Source organism: Pleurodeles waltl, chromosome 6 (assembly GCF_031143425.1).
Source record: "Pleurodeles waltl isolate 20211129_DDA chromosome 6, aPleWal1.hap1.20221129, whole genome shotgun sequence".
NCBI lineage: Eukaryota > Metazoa > Chordata > Amphibia > Caudata > Salamandridae > Pleurodeles > Pleurodeles waltl.
This window is the reverse complement of record NC_090445.1, coordinates 652,961,745-652,984,969: the sequence shown is the minus strand read 5'-3', so window position 1 is coordinate 652,984,969 and position 23,225 is coordinate 652,961,745. Positions and strand designations below refer to the sequence as shown.

General features: G+C 41.1%; 1 protein-coding gene across 5 annotated transcripts in view; it reads left to right on the top strand.

Annotated features, from left to right (window-relative positions):
- PPFIA4 (PTPRF interacting protein alpha 4) overlaps positions 1–23,225 on the top strand; it is a 3,105,259-nt gene that overhangs the window by 1,402,448 nt on the left and 1,679,586 nt on the right. For all 5 annotated transcript variants that reach the window (XM_069239004.1, XM_069239005.1, XM_069239003.1 and 2 more), the window contains 2 exons: positions 4,495–4,629; positions 7,406–7,489. In XM_069239004.1, the coding sequence (XP_069095105.1) occupies positions 4,495–4,629; positions 7,406–7,489 (219 nt within the window). The remainder of the gene's footprint in view (positions 1–4,494; positions 4,630–7,405; positions 7,490–23,225) is intronic.

Below are 23,225 nucleotides of genomic sequence, written 5' to 3'. Positions count from 1 at the left end.
TCAATTTATCTAAACCTGTGTGGAGACTTTTTGTGATTTTTCATTGTGTACCTGTGTGTGTCTGTGTTGCACAAATACTTTACACATTGCCTCTTGAGAGAAACCTGACTGCTCTCTGCCAAGCTACCAGCGGGTGAGCACAGGTTGTCTTTTAGTGTGTATCTGGCTTACCCTGACTAGAATGGTGGTCCTGGCTTGGACTGGGTGCATACCCCTGGCAACTGAGACCCCATTTCTAACATCACTAAACATGCAGAAGGCAGTGGTTAAAACCATCAATATCTAGCTAGGCCGGCTGTTAAAAACACTGATCACATCATTTAGCTCACTGACTCTTCGGAGCAAGCTTGGAACCAGAAAATGTTTTAACTGTCTGCTTCAAGGAAACATTCTGTTGCCTGTCAATGGAACATTTCAAGAATGTGTTTCTCCCTACAGCTTGACTCTCAGGGCCCATGACTTGTTTCCAAACCTGTGGTAGTCTGATTCCTTGCCTAAACTATAAGTATGTTTGGGCCTATATTTGTTGGTATGACTGCCTTCTGAAAGAGACTGCTTCATGATGCTGTCTGGTGAAAAGCTGGAAATGTCTAGGACCCAGGTAGGTTCTAACCTCATAAGCCCTAGACCAAGTGATTCAATGCAGACACCAGTCATAAAACTCATCTTGAAACTGGATTTTGTTAAAGTTGAGTTTATGTTCTTTCCATCTAAAACAAAAGGTCTCCATGTTTGAGGCAGAAGTTGCTTGATACTTGACCCATCAAATATGCTCTGAAATACAGCCAGCGAAAATGACATAGCCCTCTCAGTGGCCTCGCAAAAATGCATCTGGGACATTCAATGGGATGCAAAGATGAGGGGATCTGCTTAAAATTTGCTTCCTACAGCATGCCATGTGCACTCATGGGATAAACCTGCTTGGATATTGTACCACTTAACTCCTTTTAGGCAAGGTCGTTGAACTTTGCTGAGCACTCCTGCACAATGTGGTAGCTTCCCCAGCCCCTCTCACATAGCCATGTTCACAAAGATCCTTCAGGTTGGTTCCCTTGAACATAATTCTGATCCATAATGTTTCTTAAATATGTAGTCAAAGACTTTCAAGAGACATACCCCTACCTCTCATGAAAATGTATGTACTTCAGAGTTAGCAAGGAATGTCTAGATCCCCATCAAGTCCTGAAGAACACTATCAAGGGTTTTAAATATTTTTACATTCCTTGACTTTTTTGTAATGCTGATAGTCTAGCTAGGCAGAACAATGGTCACCAGACAATTAAGTGAAAATCCTCACTATAGGGGCTGTGGCTCTTCCCACATGTTGGGAGCCAGGAGTACGTGTTCTGATTCGGTAGAGTTGTGTGCTTCCACAAAAAAAACATTTGTCTTTCATGCAGCTGTGATGGTGTTGTTCATTTATCCAGTTGACTGGGTCTGAACTTTCAGTGGAACACATGCATGACACTGTAATGCTATTAACGTTTTTAAGAAAACTAGATAACTTACATATTTTTTTTCCTTCTGGCAGTAGCACAGGTATGAGGGGGACATTTATTAACCTGCTTGGATTTGTAGGTCTGGCTTGACAGTGCAACTGTCACCAAACCTTATATGATCAAGAAAATAGAGCTTTCAAAGTCCTACTTAGAAAGGGGCTTAGGCTCCACTCACATGTTGATCTCCCTGTGTACAGGATTTGAATGGGGTGAATTTGTGTGCTTTCACTAAAAACACTGCACTGCGCTTTTTCACTTGCAGCAAAGTTTATACTCAATGCAGGAGGCTGTGATGGTTATATTGGCAAGCCAATGATCATGGCCATCGTCCTGATCTGTTTATTATGAAATGTTATGATAAAGGCACAGGACCTGAAATATTTATTGTGAAATGCATTTGTTCATGTCAATAGGCATTTAGATGTGAATTGTAACTACTCTATATTAAAGCCTACACATAGGTATTTTGTTACGCAAAATGTCAGATTACCTTTGTAGGGAATTATTTTAGTGTTGGTTACTGCCTCTGACAAATCTTGGGGGGAGAAGATTTACACTGTAATAATTCTTGCTGGAATCTCTTTTTAGATGTCTGTCAGGATCTTGCAATAAATAAATGACATATATATCCATATATATGATATATATAGCTCCACACAGATACATAGAAGGGCTTTGAGTGGGCACTGTTCTGCCATTGGTCTGTCTGGTGTCATGTACTCTCTGCTACCAACCATGGCAGCAAACTGCATGGGGTAATGGTTTCATCTGCATCAGTCATTGGCTCTTTTGCCCTGTGAATGATGGCATTTTCTAATTGTGTGTACATACACCTGAAAATGAGTGCGCTTCAGAATCGGGCTGGTTGGCTACTCCTCTAGTTTCAAAAGTTCTCCTTTTACTGTTTACTTTTCATTTCTTTACTTCCCCTCATTTTATTTTAATGTTTCTTATGAGCATGCTATAGTTCTCTAAGCAGTGCTAACAGGTTGCTTGCTTGCCACTCATTTAATCTTCAGTGCATCGCATTCTACCTGGCCTCTCCTCTAAACAAGGGGATAATTTTTTTATTCTGTTGTCCATAGTGTATAATTGTTTTACCCTTCCAAGATGACCATCACAGCTCTATATGTGGCTGTCATGCCTGAACTTTTAAACAATGATGAACTACTTACAACACAATTCCAAGACAGACACCTGCTACTGTTAATTTTGTTATTGCAAACATATGCTAGTCATTATTAGAAGGCAGCATGTTTTACTTGTATTTTTTTTAATGTATCTTGTGTTTGTTGCTGAGTTTGTATATGAGTGAGTGGATCAATGAATCAGTTGTATGATTGCAAGGATGAGTGACAGAGTGCCTGTATGATGCCATATTGTGTGTCTACATCCATTAGTGACACAAAAGGTACTTTCATTTATAAGCCAGACCTATTGGCATTGCCAATGCTTGTTTTTAGCCTATAATTGCAGCAACATGGTTTTCTTTGCTATGCTATTTGAACATTTGTATCATGTTTGTTAACTTTTGTTTGATCTATCTGGTTTCATGTAACAAATTAGAGTATTACTTGAAAGAGATGAGAATCTGCCTCAAATAACAATCACAGTCCTTGTCCAGGTGTTGGAAATATGCCCTTAGTGCAGGGTCACACCAGTTTTTTTTTTTACCTTGTGTAACTGAACCCTTTTTGTTGACATTAGCACTCTAATCAGTTTACCCCTGCAAACAAGTGATAAGGTCCCTGTACTCTTCCCTTTAATGATGATAACACTGGCACATACTATTAAGTGTATCATTTAGGTGTATCCTAATTTTAACATGTTTGGAAGGGAGAGTGCAAGCACTTTATGACTGGCTGGCAGTGATAAAGTGTGCAGGGTTTTATGACCAGCAAAAGAAGGGGGTTCAGTAACAGAAGCCAAAAAACTGGGGAGACCCTGCAGGAAGGGCACATTCCCAATATTACATTTCACTTGTTTTTCTTAAACCTGGTTTGGAACTTTGCATTCTTTTGTTTCATAAGTGCATTCTTTTCTGCTGTTACTCTACCATCGTGAAGGGACAGGAAACACACCATTCAAACAAGGGCTTCTGCAAAAGTGAAATACCTGTATGTTAAAGCTTAAACTTTCCAGAGATATCCAGCTTTAATGACTCTCTACAGTAAGGTGGTGACCTAGTCAAAATATCCTGAAGAAGGTGGAGTCAAACCTCCACAAGAAGGTGTATCCTTAGTATACGTCAGTGTTTTTGCATCTCACACTATATGTGTAGGGGAAACACCTTTCACAACGCGGCTCGAACCACGCAATGCCTTTACAACAAGGCCCAAAACACAAATGCGTCTTTACAATGCGTTCCTTTACCACGGAAGTCATTACAACAACTTGCCTTAGGGAAAGCGTAGTTGGACTGATGTTGGACTTTAAGTTCAGCACTTTCCCTACTGTGGCGCAGACTGGAGTTGGAATGGTAAATTATACTATCCCAAAGTCCAGCACTTTCCCCAAGGCAAGTCGTTGTAATGACTTGCATGGTACAGGAATGCATTGTAGAGATGCATTTGTGGTTTGGGCCGTGTTCTTAAGGCAGGCGTGGTAAACGGCTGCATTGTTCCGACATACAACCTATGTGTAGCGCTGCAGGGGCAGAAGAATCCATTGTGAATATCACACTGGATTTTTAAATACTTACATACTTTTATTAAAAATGTCATGATGTGGTTGAATAACTGGTTTTGTGCATGCTCCTAGATGAAACTGATTGTTCTATCAAAAACCTGAGACATGGCTTCGTTTAATTTATTTAGGTTAGAGCATAGGTTTATGAGATGGTTTCTATGTTTTTTTTATTTCTTTCAATGTTTCCACCAAACGTAACGCAAGTAATCAATCACACAATGATAAGGGCATTGTAAACTGCAATAAGCCATAACACAATTGACTTTCCTGAGTGCCATGCCCAAAGTTTATTTACTGTTTCGTGTAGTGCGAGGAGAAAGCTCGTCATCTCCAAGAGCTGTTGGAACTCGCTGAGCAGAAACTGCAGCAGACCATGAGGAAGGCAGAGACATTGCCCGAGGTGGAAGCCGAGCTAGCCCAGAGAGTTGCGGCCCTGACAAAGGTAGGTGGTCAACCAAACCTTCTGAGAAGAACAGAGAACAACAACGTTTATGGGGGTTAACCATTTGGAAAAAAAGAATGTGAACATCTGAAAAAGAGGGACGATGGAAAGAAGTTTTTTCCCCTTGTCGACGGTCCTTCATTCTTAACAGGGAGAGATCATTTAGCTATTGTCCTGATTTCTACTGTGACCCTCCAAGAAAGCATACGGGTCTTCAAAAGATTACATACTTAAGACCCACCTGACACTAGTGCTTTTCCTGTGTCACGAAGGTTCAATGTGTGCTAATGGTGTGTGACCTTTTTCTATGACCTCTTTATGACTCAGCGCTCAGACCTTGAAATTCATTACATTTCAAAATGAACAGTTCATGATGTGTGTATAATAATACATATTTGTATTCTTCAGTTTCCATTTTCACATAGAACAATCAGTGTATCAGCCCAGCAACCTATTCCTTCCCACAAAAGACTACATCAGAGCGGCAAAGAAACACATCCAAAATATTTACAAGTAAATACATACTAGTGTCATAATACAAACATCCACTTACAAAATATTACAACAGTGAGTTTTAAGGATGCTTACTAAATCCAGTGTTGTCCATGTTTACATTCATATCAACATCACTACAGTACAATAGTTTGTATTAAATAAACTGGTCATTTTATATGGTTAAAACAACATATAATCATTTGGAAAGCCATTATATTCTCGAAGTATATACTGTCTGTTAACAAAATATGTAAAACCCATAACCAGCTATCAATCCAGTCACTCTAAAGAAAATACATTCAGAATCGTTTTCAGTCATTCACAAGTTCAAAAATACAATAATACTGGTGAACATCATGATTGAGTCATCACCATTATGAATCTTCCTTGTACTATGTTGTCTAAAATGGAAATTACATATTATAAATAGTGTCTTGTTACTCATGAGTATTTCTGCTCATTACACCTTTGGTCTCGTCATAATAAGTGCAATCATAATCTCTAATGACACACTTCAGTGCCTACGTTGATGACCAGTACTTTTTTTTCATGCTAATGTCAAATAGCAGGACTCCTTATAATAAATGCAAGCATAGCCTCTAAGTAAGTACCTTCAGAAGAGTACCAGCTTATGTAATTGTAAATACTTTTTGTATGCATTTCTGTCAGCCCTGGTGAAGTCCTTTTGTGAGATAAAACGCTTTGGTCGGGCTGATACATTGATTGTGATAAGTTGAAATGGAAACCGAAGAATACATGTATATATCTTTTATACTCATCAATGCTGCGATTTAAAGTTAGTGGATGGATCCCACAAGAACTGGGACTTTCGCACAATATCAAAACTGTTGATTTTGAAACTTAGTGAACTCCAGTCTAATGATGTGATAAAGGATTGTATGAAATCTTGAGTGCTTCCCTCTTTTTTGAACTGTTTACAGATTTGTTCCTCAAGGGAGTCTATGGCAGTTGAAACTCATATTTTAAGCATCATAAACTATATTTTACTTGCGATTTGCACCTGTGTGGTGTGTTACTTCCACTACTGCCAGCATTTGTTGTTTGTCCTTCCTGGACCTAGTCATTCTCTGAAGACAAGCTGCCCTGCTGATTAATCGCCCAGAGCACTTGATGTTGTTTACAGATTTAAATGGAAGCAGATCCTTATTCTGTTATCAGGAACAATCCATTTAGATAGGATTGCTCAACATCTGGAAAACAATGTTTGTGAATGAGGTCATTAGTGGTGAGCAGGTTTTGCTACAACCTGGATAATCTAAGAACTGCAGTAGAGCCAACGTGTTTATAGTCCATGATCGCCCCCTTGCACACCGTCAAGAAATAAACATGTTACCAATGCCGAGATAGACTCACCGTCTCAGCATCAGTAGTCACATCCTGCACTAGCTGGACGGTGTTTATCTTGGTAGCTACTGAAACAAGTAATTAATGTTGCCAGCACAACGGGTGCACTAGCAACTGATGTAGTATTATCTGGTAGCGTAACAATATCTTGAAAGTAACCAACTATGCTCGGTTATTGAATCCACTACGCCCCCTCTCATCCTTCCCTCCCCCAGGGAAGAGGCTTTATGGTAGACTGCAAAAACTGAACTGAATGATGTTGGCGCTCTTCTTAGCACTGATCGCACTGGCAAACTATGAAGGGACACAATTCTTCTTGCTGGGTCTCGCTAGGTCTCGCTAGGTCTCCTCCCATTCCCATGCATGAAGGTTCTTACAATCATTGGTTCTAGGTCGTCGTTCCTGCTATTTTAATAGCAAGTACGCGTTTAACTTCTGTACCCTTAATACTATGAAACAGGTAATCAGAACTGTCTATGAACTGATTCATAATAGTTTTAAAAAAAAATTAAATTCTAGTTTTTAGATAAGCTAGTAATGCACCAACGTACCCCAAGTACAAATACTCTGAGTGCTATCATATAGTTTAAATAACCTCTTAAACACTAGCTAGCGTGTTAACACTTTCCTAAGCTAAATCTTCAGCCAACTCCCACCTAATTAAATAGAGAGTGTCTATTTAGGAGCAAGAGCAGGTTATGTTGTGCCAAAACATGTTATTTGGGGTGCCAGTGCACAATTTCTATCCTTTCGGTAAAAACGATTCAAGAGACCTCTAGCTGTATACCCTTATGTTGACAGCCAAATAGCGTTTTTACCTTTCACTCTCCCTTACCTATTTACTCATAGCTTTCCTTTTTCCATTTGATTCCAGCAGTGTAAAGTAATCTAGCCTGTTCTCCTTTGCATTTTCTAGGCTGAAGAAAGACATGGGAACATAGAGGAACATCTCAGACAACTAGAGAACCAGCTGGAAGAAAAGAATCAAGAGCTTGCCAGGGTGAGTGGCCTCCCTTTGTTGGTACATCCTTGCTTCCCTGGGGTTTCTGTGATTGCCTGTGCTGTGCACGTTTCAGATTGTTACAACAATTTATGAAGTAAATGCACCAAAACATTCATCTGAACCCTTTCTTCAGCTCTTCATTTGTGTGCAATTTATATCAGAATATGGATTTAAAAAAAAAAGAGTGGTGTGTCCAACTCTAATGGAGGGAGTAGTAGCAATCCGGGCCTCTTCATAACTGGCATGCTTCTCTCAGCGTGCCCTTCCCTCAATTTTTGTGTGCACTGGGAAGAATACGGGCCCGGAAGGTAGGGTCATAGCTAGAAAAGGGGCTTCTCTTTGACATACTGAAGATCGTTGGTGGCTGGTCTTCTAGACTGCTACTCAGTGGGCTGTTCACATCATGTGAAGCTGATATCGAAAACCGTGGCCCAAGTGGCAATCTGAAGAGCAGGCTTGCCCACTAATATTTAAGGTGTGACAGTTGTGCGTATAGTGATGTTGTGCGGAGGTCGTGTGGCTCCCCATTCTCCGCTCTCCTTATAACGGATCTGAAGTCCTGCAAAGCTTTTAAGAATTAGCACTTGTCCTGCACCTGACCATTTTATTCTTTATATATAAAATCTACTCCTTTATTTATTCATCTATGGACTGTTTTGTGTACACTGTAAAATGTAATTACCAAAGTAAACCATAGTTCTGTTCCTTTCATCCTGCGCAAGCTAATAAGCCCATGGCATAAAATGCATAGAGTTGCAGATGTGGTACTTCCAACGCGTACTGCTCAAGGGAGGGACTGTGGGTGAGTTTAAAGTGTTAACATTTAACAGAATCTCATCATTGTGATACTCTGCAAATTTGTTTAGATTGACCTCACAGTGTGACCCCTATTTTCTTGCCACACTAAGTATCATCCCTTTGGATGCATTGGTGAATCTAATCCTACCCTTTTCGATGCATGTCATTGAAACCGGTAATCTAAGGAATCACGTTCTAACCCTTGAACATCCCAATTTTTTCCTGGCTTTCGTGCACAGATGGTAATGTAATAGAAAGGGTCTAAATATTCATACTGGCAAATCAAGGCATAAAAAACCAAAATCCCCTCCAAAGGAGATTAGGCTGCTTCTGTTAAAGGAAGTGGTCGGCATTAAATTGTCATAGATGTTAGCACCACTGTTGTGTAAATTGGCTTAGAAGATGTACCTACATGGACCTAAGGGAAGAAAGCCTGTCCTCTTGCTCTTATCACCACAGGATATTTAATTTAGGTTTTAAGACGTATGAAACCAAATAGAGATATGGTTTGATTTGTTAGGGAGTTGCTATCCTTGTTTTTCCAGCATGTAACACAGGGTTTGGTTCTTTGAGTGACAAAAGGGATGGAGAGATATGTGGCATGTGAAATTGGGTAGCTGCCCCACAATCGAAAGGGACTCCTCTCCCTCTTTAAACCATCACACAGCCTCAGAGGTCTGAAAAGAGGACTGCAAAGGTGGAGAAAGATCACCCTGACCTCATGAACTCCTTGCAGGAGTTAGAGACTTTCTGGCTTGTTCTCTGGACTCGTGTGAACTCTCTCTAGGGCTAGTTGCAACACCCCGCTGCCTCCTCCTTGTGGCCAGTTGTAGGAATCTGAAACGCAGTATCTCCAGGGCTTCTGTGAACTGGTCTTGTTGTGGGTACCCTTAGTAGATGCAGCATTTTGGGGCTGGAGATACAGATAGTTTGCAAGTGGCGGACAGCCTGAGTGCCTGGAGACACCAGAAGCACTCTTTCCACACACAAGGAAGAATTCCCAAGGACATGTAAGAAAGTGGGCAGTGCAGAACACTGGTCCCACCTGCAGTCACTGAAGGAAATGTGCTGGTTAGATGGAGGAGCCCATGTATGCAGGGTGCCTCATCATAGAAAAGGTCAGGGCACCTTCACTAACATCATCAGCCAGGAAAAGCTGGACTCGTTGTCAATCCTTTCTCAGGGCTAAGCTGTGTATTCAGCTTTTGTACTGAGATTTCATTTTGTTTCCACATGGGAGTAGTTGGTCTTGTGCGCTGTGGTTCCTGTGTGAATATTTGCCAACCTAGTGTATTCTAGTAAATATGCATTTGTGATGAAATATTCATTTGTGATTTTGAAAAGCTTGCAAAGCTGGTAGGTCTAACTTTCTGATAATTAGAAATAGCCATAATTGTTTGGTAAAGCCAGGAAGCTTATCATTTAATATATGATTAATTATCAAGGTTCTAAAGGCCTGATTGTTTTGTGAACACCTTAATAAAGCCAATAGACCCGAATTCTAGTAACAGGATGTCTTTATTGTGTTGGGCATAGGCATATATAGGTGTAATGGCTTATATGGGTTTAGGGTGTTTACGCCTGAATGGTTCAACTATGGGGAGTAGACTGGATTTAGTGTGTTAAATTTTGTAAATATTTGTATTACTGAGGGTTGTATTTAGATCAATAGGTATCTAAGTACTTTCCCTTTTAAAAGGAAAAAGCAATGACTGGATAGTGATTTATAGAATAGAATTTGATGTGTTGCTAAATTCTGTGTTTTTAGCACATAGCAGCTACCCGCATCAGTCATGGACTTGCCTCACCACTGTAAGAGCTATGTGCTAAAAGAAGTTCTTTGGCCCCAGTTTAAAGGTTGATTGAATTTGGATCTCTGGTTGGCAGAGGTATGCACCCTGTCCAAGTAGGGACCTCAAACCTACTCAGGGTAAGTCACAGCACAAGCTAAACTATCATGTGCTCACCCTCCGGTAGTTTGGCACAGAGCAGGCAGGCTTAACTTAGAAGGCAATGTGTAAAGTATTTGTGCAATAACTTATACAGTAACACAGTGAAAACACCACAAAAAGTACTCCACAGACGTTTAGGAAAATAGATAATATTTATCTGAATGAAACAAGACCAAAAATGTCAAAAATCCAATATGCACAAGTCAAGATATCACTTTTAGAGGTGTAAGTAAGTCTTAATCCATAGGAATCAATGGATGTATCTGTTTAGCACAAAGTTCCTGGGATGCATCAAATATAATGATGCAGGGGGCTACAAAGGAGATGAGGCATCAGAAAGTAAATCGATGCATCGATTTTTCCACCATGGCTGAGGTAATGCGTTGTTTCTTTCTTTGCGAGGAAAGTGATGCATCGATCTCCGGGTACGCAGCCTTGGTTCTCTACTATGGTGCAGGGACAATTTGATGACAAGAGACGATGCATGGAAAATCCAAATGCACTGTGATGATGAAACAGATGCTTTGTTGATTCTGCAGGTGTTGTGTTGATTTTTCTGGCTCAATGGATTTTCTCCCGTAGGTAAAGTCTCTGATGGCCCTGAGACTTCTTAGCAGAAGGCAAGCTTTCAGAAAAGCAGTCCAAATGAGTCCTCTGGGCAGCATGGCAGTCCTTATGACAGAGTCCAGTTGTGGGTCCAGAAGTGTCTGATTTGAGGGAGTCACAGACCCAGTATAATTACCCAAATGTGCCTTTGAAGTGGGGAAAACTTCAAAAAAGTGGTTTTGAAGTGCACTAGTTCCCCTTTCATCCCAGTCCTGCCTGCCAGGAGATCTGTGGGGGTTTATCAGACCTTTGTGGGGGTTAGGCCAATAGCCTTTGAAGAGTGTCCTGTGTGTATGGCTATCTGGGTGGAATGCACAAGGGGAACTGTCATCCAGCACAGACCAGACGTGGATTGGAGACAGACTGTAAGGCACAGAGCACAGTAAGTGCAGAAAAAAATGCCTACTTTCTAAAAGTGGCATTTCTGAAATAGTACTGTTAAATCCAACTTCGCCACTAAGCAGGGTTTCTCACTACCATTCCAGCCAAACCAAACATGACAATGCCACTCCTTTCAGATCAGAAATTACCACTTAAAAGTATAAAAGGGAATTTTCAAGGCTGGCCTATAAGAAGAGCAGGCTCCACAATAGCGAAAAACAACTTTGAGTGTTTCTCACTACCAGGAAATGTTAAACTTACAAGTAAATGCCCTGCCTTTTACTTGCACAGCAGTCTGCCCAATAGCTTACCTTGGGGTGACATGTGTAATAAAAGGGGAGTTTAAAGTTTAGCCAGTAGCTTAAAATGCCAAATTGAAGTGGCAGTGAGACTCCACACACAAGCCTTGCAATGGCAGGCCTGGGACATGATTAAGGGGCTACCTATGTTGATGGCACAATAAGTGCTGCAGGCCCACTAGTAGCATTCAATTTACAGGCACTTGGCACATCTAGTGCACTTTAGTAGGGACATAAATATGCCATTTGGGTAAGAGCAAATGTTACCATATTTAGGGGAGAGAGCACAAGCACTATAGCACTGGTCAGCAGTGGTAAAGTGTACAGAGTCCTTAAACCAGCAAAAACAAAATCAGAAATATGAAGGGAGACAGGCAAAAAGTTGGGGGAAGACTACTGTAAGGCTGTCAGGTCTAACAAAGCAGCACAGTGTGGGGGACCCAGGACACCAAAGTCGAAAGACCTTGGTTTATATTATTGCAGCTCCGTTGCTTCTGAGTGTACTGGGACATCCTAAGCCAGACTTTCCTGCAGGTACCTCCTGGGATTCAATGTGTACATGCTTTAAATGTGTTTTTTTTTTTAAACTTTCCTAAGGTATGTTTTTAAACAATGCAGAAAATCCTACCCCACCCTGCTATATTTATTTAGAATATAAACAAGGCTTCTTAGGGACTGGTCAGTGCTTAAAATCGCTAAATCCTTAACTGCTGTCACACTTGATGTAAGTAGTACTAAAATTGCAAGCATCTTGCTGAGTTCCACCTATTCATTAGTAGATTATCTGTTGGAGTATATTCACTTTGGGAGTGAGTTCCGTACAGTAGTACTGCATCTTCTCCAGACCTGCATCTTGTACTCAGTTGGAACGGTTTTTTGAGGTGTGATGAGGGGGCCACAGAGTTTTCCTTTCACTTTGGGTAAGTTGAACCTGCATGTACATAATAGAGGTCCATCAGATACCAAAGAGGATTTGCTGCTGCATTTTCTCACATGATGTGGAAAATCTGGGTCAAGTGCAGACTGTGCTGCACCCTGATATTCCTCAAAAGGATGTGACATTTCCTGGATTTATACAGAGGGAACCACTGAAAAATCATTGACAAGTAGTACATCAGATTAAGGGCCTTATTTTGAGTTTAGCCAGCAAGGTACTCCATCAAAAAGTGGTGGACGTTTTGTCTACTGCATTACAAGTGCATTATTGCCAGTTGATGGGACATCTGCTACATTAAATGTATGCATTGCTTTAGCATTTGCAGCCTAGGCCATAACAATAAAACAGTTAAAATAATTAAAATGACAATAAAAACAATATAAGAATAAGAACACAATCACCATTACGAAAATGCATGCATAAGTTACCCTTTAAATTTAAGAGGTATGGCATTGATAATGCATGGCATTAATAACTAAATAAATATGCAGATAAAACAGTGTCATTAATCGTAATGCATATGTTGATTGGATGAGCTACATCCATAATAATGTCTTCTCAAAATGATCCATGTGGCCCTTATTTAGCTTGCTATAGGAATTAGTCGTGCAAAATTGTACTGTAACATACGGCCCATGCATAAGTGAACAATATATCCTCAATATATCAGCTCCATGGACTTCTGTGGCTACCGTTTTCTGCCTGGCTACTTATTCTATTACACTATTAGGTTGACTCCCAATTTTATATTCGTCTCAATACAGCTTTAGTTTTTCATTTTAGTACAATCACAGCCTTTTGTAGGTGAGCATGTCAGCCTAATTTATGACTAAAGTGTATGCCAAGATATCTGAAGCTAGAACACTCAAGTTCCTAACCATTTAATGTTTAGTTCCTTCTCAAGGAAGGATCTGGTGTTATTATCATAATCTTAATTTTGGCCGAATTAGTTATCATATCTTTCTTTTGCTGTAGTTTTCAAATTCCTGCATTCTTTGCATAGTTTGTTCTGTCTGCATAAGCACAACAACATCCTCTGCAAAGAAGAGTATTGGTATCCTCTTGTTGCATGGTTTGGGTATGTTAAGGTTGTTTTTATCTAAGTATTTTTCATCATCATTAAGGAAGAGACTAAAAGCAGAGCTACCATAGCCCTCCTCCCTCTTGACGTATGCCTAATGGGATGGAAGAGGCGTTGATGCGCCAAAAATGTTAGTTAACACAGGTAGGCCTTTTACCACCAGAAGCAGTGCCTTGTCGGTTGCCAAGCTGTCTTATCCATGCCATAGTTTATTTCTATGACGTAGATCAAAAGCCAATTTTAGGTCAATAAATGACTGACGTAGAGGGTATTTCTTTATTTTGCTGTATTAAACCAATGTAATATCAAGACGAATTGCCTGATTGACCAATCCTAGTTTCTTGCTGAACCCAGTTTGAGCATCTGTGAGGATTGATAATTTCTCAACCTAGCTTCCGACCTGTTAAGCAAAACACAGTCAAACATTTTGCCCACAGAACTTGAGAGATACTGGCCTGTAATTGGCTTGGTCCATTAATGCGACTCTTTTTTTGCCCATGTTTTACCAGAATACCCAGTCTGCCAAATTCTAACGAATGCTTTTTGTACCCCTCACAAGTGCTTCCTTAGGTGTGCCCCTTTCCTGAATTGTAATACTTGATCAGACTCTCTGGTCAGTACACCTACACCCACATGCCCCAAACCATTGCCTATGTTGTTAAAAAAAAAGAAAGGACTCAATTGTTCCTTACAGCCACAGCAAAATGCGAAGATTGCTGGATATCAAGGCTGTCCGGTCTTTACTCCACCCCATACCTCATTCTTCAACCTCCGTACAGTTCATGTCTCTTTATCTCACTCTTGCACGTTTCCACCCTGGCTTCCAGCCTTTGTCACTGGTTTCCTAAGTTTCTTTCCTCCTTCTTTGTCCTTTTTTGCCTTCTCTCTTTTGGTCTGGGCCAAAGTCTGATGGCGAAAAATAAGTGCTGCTTACTCTATCGTACTCTTTGCTACCAGCAACCATTGGCACAAAATGAACACTGTCTCAAACATTATTCTTTCATGGAAGAGTGATGCAAATGTGTGATAGAGCAAACACCAACATAAAATTGAAATTTTAAGGCTGTCACACTGCTCTCCTCAAGAGTTCAACTCACATAAAGAAAGTTGTTTCTGGCACTATTTCTCAGATTGCAACATACGTTTGAAGATAAATGAACCTGAAATCGAAATGCAAACCCTTTCAGTTCCAAGCAACCTTACATGGCCCATGAACTTATCTCGAGATCAAGGAACGTATCCCTTCATTACTTTTTCCACATTTTGTCGTGTAATTTCTTCCTGACCTTCAGCCTCCACTCGCAGACCCCCAGCAACAGCTAACTGTTGGAGATATTTACATAGATATTGGAAACGTCATAATGCAGTTGTTGAAGCCTCTAATTTAGATTTCTTTTCACACTGAGAAGCATACAAGGTTTTACTGTGGCCTGCTGAGCTCTCCAGATCAACGAGATGCGGTTCTATCGGACTGACGGATATCTGGCAGAGCACATACATGTTTGAAGTGACACAGTTTAATTTTGTAGGCACATTGATGCATTATGTATATATTTCGATTCATTTTACCTACTAGGTCGTTCCTATTTTTGCATATCAGCGGATCACAGAAGAGAAAGCACATCACATGAAAGCAAAATAATCAAATGTTATATTTACTTGTAACCAGTGTGCCAGGGTTGTATGATGGAACCACGCATGCTGGAACAACGCGGTCGGAACAATGACCCCATTGTTTCCACGCATGCCTTTACCACACATGCCTTTACAACGACTTTTCGTTGTAAAGGCATGCCTAGTAAAGGCATGTGAGGAAACTGCAAGCGTGGTTGTTGCATGCCAGCCCCCACCCTAAAGACAGAAGTACTCCGACCCCTCCACCCTTAAAAAATACCCCAATACCCCCCCTACCCACCCGGAGCCCTAAAACTGATCCCCACCTCCAAAAATAAAACAACCCGACCCCTAAAAACAAAAGTACCCCAACCCCCACCCCTCCCCTAAAAACAGAAGTACCCCGACCCCCCACCTTTAAAAACTACCCCGATAGTACCCCACTCACCCTGAGCCCTAAAACCTCCCCACTCCCCAAAAATAAAACTACCTAACCCCTAAAAACAAAATTACCCCGACCCTCTCACCCCGCCCCTAAAAACCTGACCCCCCTCCTGTCCTGAATACAAAATTACCCCAACCCCCCCACCCGTGCCTAAAAACCTGACCCACCACACACCCTAAATATAAAATTGGGGAAACATCCTTTTTTACGACTTTCTTTTTACGAAAGTCGTGGTTAACGAAAGCGGAACAATGCTTTTTTTAACCACAACTCCGTTATTTTGTGCCTTAACTACGTATGTTCTGAACAACGAACATGTGTGGTTAAGGTACAAAGAAGGGAGTTGGCGAAGCAGCACGACGCAGGTGAGAAGGGGTCGACTAAGGTAAGTGGTGGGTTTAGGTTTTGGGGTGGGGCGTTTTTGGTTTTGGGGAGGGGGTGGGGGTTAGGGGGTTTTAGGTTTTGGGGTGGGGGTGGGGCGTTTATGGTTTTGGGGAGGGGGTGGGGGGTCAGGGGCTTTTAGGTTTTGGGGTGGGTTGGGGGTGGGGCGTTTTTGGTTTTGGGGAGGGGGTGGGGGTTAGGGGGTTTTAGGTTTTGGGGTGGGGTTGGGGGGGTGGGGCATTTTTGGTTTTGGGGAGGGGGTGGGGGTCAGGGGGTTTTAGGTTTTGGGGTGTGGTGGGGCGTTTTTGGTTTTGGGGAGAGGGATGTAGGGTGAATGGTGCCTATTACTAATGCTTTTATCAGGAATGCCTTTACAACGAAATATCGTTGTTAAGGCATTCATGGTAAAATCATTAGTAGTAAGAACGAGGTCGGTGTTCCGACCTCGTTGTTAAGGCAGTAGTTGTTTTTAAAGTTGTCGTTCCGTCGTACAATCATAAAATTGTCCTGCCCCACCCCTAAAAACCCCCAACCCTAAATACACCCTGACTCCCCACCCCTAATATCCCGCCCCAAATAAAAAATTACCCCAACCCCCGTCCCTAGAAACCAGACCTCCCCACCTGCCCTGAATACAAAATTACCTCAACCCCCCCAAAAACCGACCACCCACCTGCCCTGAATACAAAATTACCCTGACCCCCAAAAACCCACCCGCCCTAAATACAAAATTACCCGACCCCCCTAACCCCACCCCTAATAACCCACCTTAAATACTAAATTACCCCAACCCCCACCCCCAAAAACCCAAACCACCCCACCCACCCTAAATACAAAATTACCCCGACCCCCAAATACAAAATTACCCTGACCCCCACCCCTAAAAACCCAACCCCCCCACCCACCCTAAATACAAAATTACCCCGAAACCCCCCCTAAAAACCCAACCCCGCAACCCCCCTAAATAAAAAATTATCCCCACCCCTAAAATCAAAATAAGGCAGAGAAAAAGGCCTGCGTAGTTCAGGCAAGCGTCATTCTGATTGCGTGAACAATGCAGGCGTGGTTCTGGACACGTTGTTCCAGATCTTGCCTGCGTGCCAGATAAATTGATAATAAAATGTAATAGGCATATTCTGTAGTCTGAATGTGTCTTTCAAGCTGTTGATGTTTTCACTGAAAGGTCCTTCATTGTGAAATATATTTGCATTGTAGTATGAAGTCCTGGTTGGAAATGACTAAAACTGCGCAATATGATATGATGAGCTAGAAATTCATACCTCAAAGCCTTGCTGTGTTGATTGATTGCACTTGGTGTCACTGGAAGACATCACAACTAAAGGTGGATAATATACGAACTTTGCCAGCAAAATCAGGAAACATTACCTTCCGCACACACAACCACATATTCCCCACTTTGGCCACGACTCCCGTGACAAATTCCACCAAGTGTAATTGCGACTGACCCTGTGTTTCTGCTTTCATAGATGCATCAGCACTGGACCTTATTTTAGCAGCTGGATATTCTAGTCGGTAAAATGCCCTAATACTTGCCCAGCAACAGCCAGGCCTGCCTCCATCTCACCCGAGACCCTTCTACACGAGTGCCCAGAAACTTTTCCCTCTTCCCCCATACACTACAAACCCTCCTCTCTCCAATCCTGCCATGAAGAGAAGACCTGCTCTGATTTACTACCTGCTCAGTGCTGGTAAATAGGAGCATTTAAAGCCCTCGGAATAGGGAATACTTCAATGAATTGCATACATTAAATCTGTGCCCAGGCAGTTATTTCCTAATTTGAAGAATCTAACTCATATTTGCATGATACTGGTAGGGTTGTAACAGCAAAAACATGTGTAGAGATTGGAACCAACTGTACCTTGCAAATTGTACTCAGGCCTTTCCGCCTTGGCATGAGGCATACTATAGATTCTTATTCTACCATTCTTGTGCAGCTAGCTATCTCACCTAACAAAGGGGGCCTGTTAGGCTGTATTGAGTGGGAACAACTTCTGATATCACTCAGATCTGCCATTGGCCTTGATTGGCAGTGAAGAAAGCATGAATTATACATGCATCATCCATTTCCATTTGTCTACTGGACCCTATTAACTTCACTAGCGTCACAAAATGTAAAGCTGTCAAAGTTTAAAAACATTACCCTGGCCCAAAGTCCCACAAGATGGATATTGTGGGGCAGGTCTTCCATCTGGCTGGGAAGAGACAGTGCTTGGCTGCATTCTTAGCCGCCACAAAGTTCCACTCCTTTGGGTGGTAATGGATGGTGCGCATCACCGTTCATCAATTAAAATGCCTGTCCTGATCTTACATGATCAACAATCTCCCACAGTAAGAGTTCTAGAACGTCTCTTTGTTTGATGACATCTGATTAGGTGGTAAAGCATAATGTGACATAGTTCACCGAAAGGCCCCATTCAGAAGCAATATGCAAAACTGTAACTTCCTACTTTTTTCAGCTTACAGAGATGCTCTCTTTACAAAGTAAATAGCATGCATCTTACTAATCACCCAGAGCAGTGGTTCCCAACCTTTTGATTTTTGTGGACCCCCACTTTAACATTAATGGAACCGAGGGACCCCCACTGAATCATCATGGGAATCCGAGGACCCCCGCCTGAGTCATTACTGGAAGCTGGGGACCTAATTTGTCAATATTTGTTAATATTGTTTAACTTTCTAGGCTCTTGCGGACCCCCTGAGAAGGCTTCGTGGACCACAAGTTGGGAACTACTGACCCAGAGTATTGTAGCTTTCCTATTTCAAAATATTCAAATCATTGTTTTTTTAATGAATTTGACTTTGGTTTGAATTGAGGATTCCACCACAGATGTTGCTATTGGCACTATAATTCTACATTATGATGATAAAAAGTCTGAATGATTAACCTAGTATACTTTCTGTCCATTAGCTATGCGTCCTTTTGACTACTTATATTACATGCAACCATTTAACAGCGTTGCTAGGCGTGGACCATTGTATGATATTAAAATTGCAACAAGATAGAAACATGCTTTAAAGGCATAAACTTGATCAATGTTGACCCTTGTCGCATTCTCACATTACATAGCCATTTGATGCAACATCAGCAGATGTACCATTCCAGAAATTGCTAAATGTCGCTGTAAATTTAACTTCATGCCGTGTGTGTCATCCTTAATCATTCCTGCTTTTTTAAACAGGACCACTTTGCAAAATGGTATTTGTAGTCTCGCATATCAAGTTTGAAGTATGGGTTTGATACTGGATATGTGCAAAGTGGTGTTAGTTAAAAGGTGGGTTTCACACAAGTGCGACTGTGAGCAGTATTGCCATTCTTGATTTAATTATTTACATTTTCCAGTACAAATTCAATGACTCAAGTGCAATAATGAAATAATTAAACACAGGACTAGGGGCCATATATACAAACACATTTTCCCATAGACACAGAATGGGTAAAACCCTTTGCTACATCTGGCCCCAGGTGAGCTACTGACGTCTGAAATGCTAAATCTTGAAATTCCTGTAAACAAGATCACAATACAACAAGAAGCCTGCTCATGGTTTTCTAGTTGTACAACAGCACACTACACAAACTAAAACATAAATGTTATATCCCCTTTCTGTAAAAAAAAAAAAAAGAAGAAAAAAACCTCAAACTGACACCATTCACTTGATTTCTGATCCACATCCAAAATGTGTACTACAGCACTGAGTCAAACTCAAAATACATTACTGTTTCCCTCACTGTCCAAGTAGCTCATAATGCAACCACAATTACTTGTTCAGAGTACTATCATCATGATTAGTCCTACAGCATGTTACAGTCAAAGTTCCTGTCATTGGAGAAACAGACTTACTCCAGAATGCCTTAGACTCAGAGCCAGAAGCGAATTGAAAGAAAACATAACTCTGCAAGTCATAGGATCTCACCTTAAATTTCGAAATCCAAGTTTCTTAAATGCTGTGGATCTGGAATTGGCCAAAAGATCAAGTCACCAGAGTATGGAAATATGCTGCTCGCCAGAAATACAAGCCATGCCCAGTGGGTCCTTGGTGTAGTGTATGAAACGAAAACTGTAATCCAATTTTAGTTAACAGACGCGATAAAAGCAGCCGTTTGCATCAAAACTGATATCATTCATGATGTCAAGGGTGATGTTACATGTGATGTCATCATTGATGTACTCCATGGTGTCCTATCTGATTTTATCCACATATAAACTGAATAAAGTTCCTGCTGTTGTTGTAGTTCAAAAGTGACAGTGTGAGTATCAACAGGTGGATGACTCTGTTATGGTACATATGAAAACTTTCCTTCAGGAGATGAGAGCATCTTCCAGCTGCTCTGTTATTGTATATCTACAATGCCTGTGAGTGGAGATGGACTGCTTCACACTCCTGATGCATCAGGAGGCTTCTCGGCATCCAGTTGGTGAGATCAAGAGGTAATAAGCTACCCTGGTGCTTCCTCAAATTTCATGCATCAGTTCTTTTACTTTTCTAAAACACTTGCTCTGAAATACGTAAACATGCTAAGGGGATCAGTCCTCACAGCATCATGGCCCTCACACCAACAGTGATTGTCTGATATTGTCATTGTTTATCTACACTCTCAGGACCAGTAAGGTTCTCGTAGAGTGAGCTAACTCCAAGTGCTCCTTGATACTAGGGTAAGTTTTACAAAGAGCAAATGAAGAAAGCAATGTAGACACTCGAGACATTTTTCTGACTTTGTCAGTGTTCACCAATATTATGAGGACCAGTTGAGTTTCACACTATGGGTCAGACATGCCTTAGCGCAGACACATACATTCACACAGATGTTGCTTTCTAGACCTTAAACTGGCTTGTGGCACCAGGGTGTGGGCACCCCTGCAGTAGAGGTTATGATCTCTGGCCTCTGAGCTAAGGCTAGTCCTAATGCAGCAATCCCTCTTTTCCTGGGAAGGCCACACAAAGGGAAAATATTTTTTGATCCTTTCCCTGGTTCCCAATTGATAACCAGGAAAGAGCATGAGTGAATTGGGCTCTGGCAGCAGAGGTTCGTAAGGACCAGATGAACCTAGGGAATGGTTTGAGATGACCAAATAGTGAATTTTTGTGATTTGCTATTTGGTAATCACAAACACCCATGTACAAATGACTGTAACACACATTTTGCGATTCCCAGTGGGTCGCAAATAGACCTATCCCATGACGATAAATGAGTTGGGTCTCGGTTTGTGCCCCATTGGGAATCACTAAAGTCACAGGGATGGTGGCCTGCTGAGGTCAGCAGAGAACCATGTCTGTGATTGCTTTCAATAAAGCAATTTTTGTATTTTTAAATGCAGCCCATTTTCCTTAAACTTTCCTTGGGGCCTCCTTCCTTTTCGTGAATGTTTTTCACCATCTTGAAGGTGGTGGTAAATTGCAAATGTTTTGCTACTGCCTTTCGGGTGCAAAACATTCAGACATGCCACTGAGATTCGTTATTAGGTAGGGGCACCCTTAATATGCCCTGTCCTAATACCAGATCGCAAACCCAAACTGCAATTTGGTAACAAATTATCAAATCACAATTGGGTCTTTGTACATTTAAAAAAATGCCTTTTCGCGTTCATGAACCATCTGATTCTCTTAATCGGCCATTTGCAAATGTAAAAAAGCTTTGTACATCTGACCCTAAGTGCCTAATTTCTGAACCAACTATATATGCGCACTTTTGTGAGTTTTTTTCATGACTCGCACATCATATTGTCCAAGTCCTTTGTCAATTGTTTGTTTTCCTTTTATTGCAAACTCAGAAGATGGCTCATGTGCTTTGAAATGGTCACTAGGATAAAAAGGCAACTCTTCAAATCAGATTTGCTTTTTTCATTCAACGTACATTTCGAAAAAAAATCAAACACTTGGTTGTCAATATAGCATTTTAGTATGAGAATATTTCAAAAACATATAGATTATGCTGTAAGGCACCAGCATTTTTTTTTACTCTGAACATCAATACCACAATCACATTACATTCCAAAACCATTTTATTGAAACCAGAATAAAATGTCTAGTGTCCGGGGGTAAATAAAATCCCCTAAAAATTTTCAGAGGACTAAATATGAAACACACAACAAATCCAGTGATTGTGATGTGCTTGACCAAAGAATAGGTACCCTCAAAGGCTGACCGGCTGACTAATGATGGAGTGAGATCTGATACAGGCTGTTGGTTCACAAGGCTCAGTTCTATGGAGAACCAGGGCATTTTCATCATTAGCAGCGGACTGGTTATAAAGCTAGTCCAAATTTTTCAAAAGTTTTACTTTTAGACTTTGAAATGTTCATATCATGATACCATTAAAGCCTTGAGGATTGTTAGCAAAAGATCTGAATGTGACAAACATAAAACCTTTAGCTGTGAGTTTCATGTGATCACTGGGCACTTGAATATCTTTTGCAGTTTCATGTTATATATTGCATATTTGACACTTTTTAAGGCATCAAAATTGGCTTGTAGGTGAAGGATGGAGGCTGTGTCTAGAAGAGGTCAACTAGTCTGGATACCTTTAACATTAGCTCCCAGTGAAGCTTGATTGATGATTTTCCACATTATCGTGGTCAAAATAGAGATCTACTATTAGCAATAAGGTCTCTAATTGGCATTGATGTGCAACCCATCCAAGTAGGGACCACCACTCCAGTCAGGATAAGTCAGATACGCGCTAAAAGAAAACCTGTGCTCACCCTCTGGTAACTTGGCACACAGCGGTCAGGCTTTTCTAAAGGGGTAATGTTTAAAGTATTTGTGCAACACACACATATTAACACAATGAAAACACCATAAAAAGACTCCACACATGTTTAGAAAAATAGACAATAATTTTATAAATAAATCAAGTCTAAAACAACAAACATCCAATAAATAGAAGTCGAGGTATGAACTTTTAAAGAATAAAAAGAGTTATTGTGCTTAGCAGCAAAGAGTGCTTTAGGGGGTTACTTGAGATCACGCTGACTGGAGTAAAGTTAACAGTTGAAGCCAACCATAAAGGAGTGTGGGCCGGTACAGGAGCCATGCAGGCCCAGGGAACAGAGTACCTTGATTCTAGTCGCAAGCACGAGGATGCAGGGATGATGCAATGGTAGATGCGTCAATATCACTCCCGCAGTCGAGGAATGCATTGATTTTTCCCAAGCGCTGATGCTGATGAATTGATTTCTGAAGACGAGCGTCAAAGCCATAATGTGTTGATTACAAAGCTG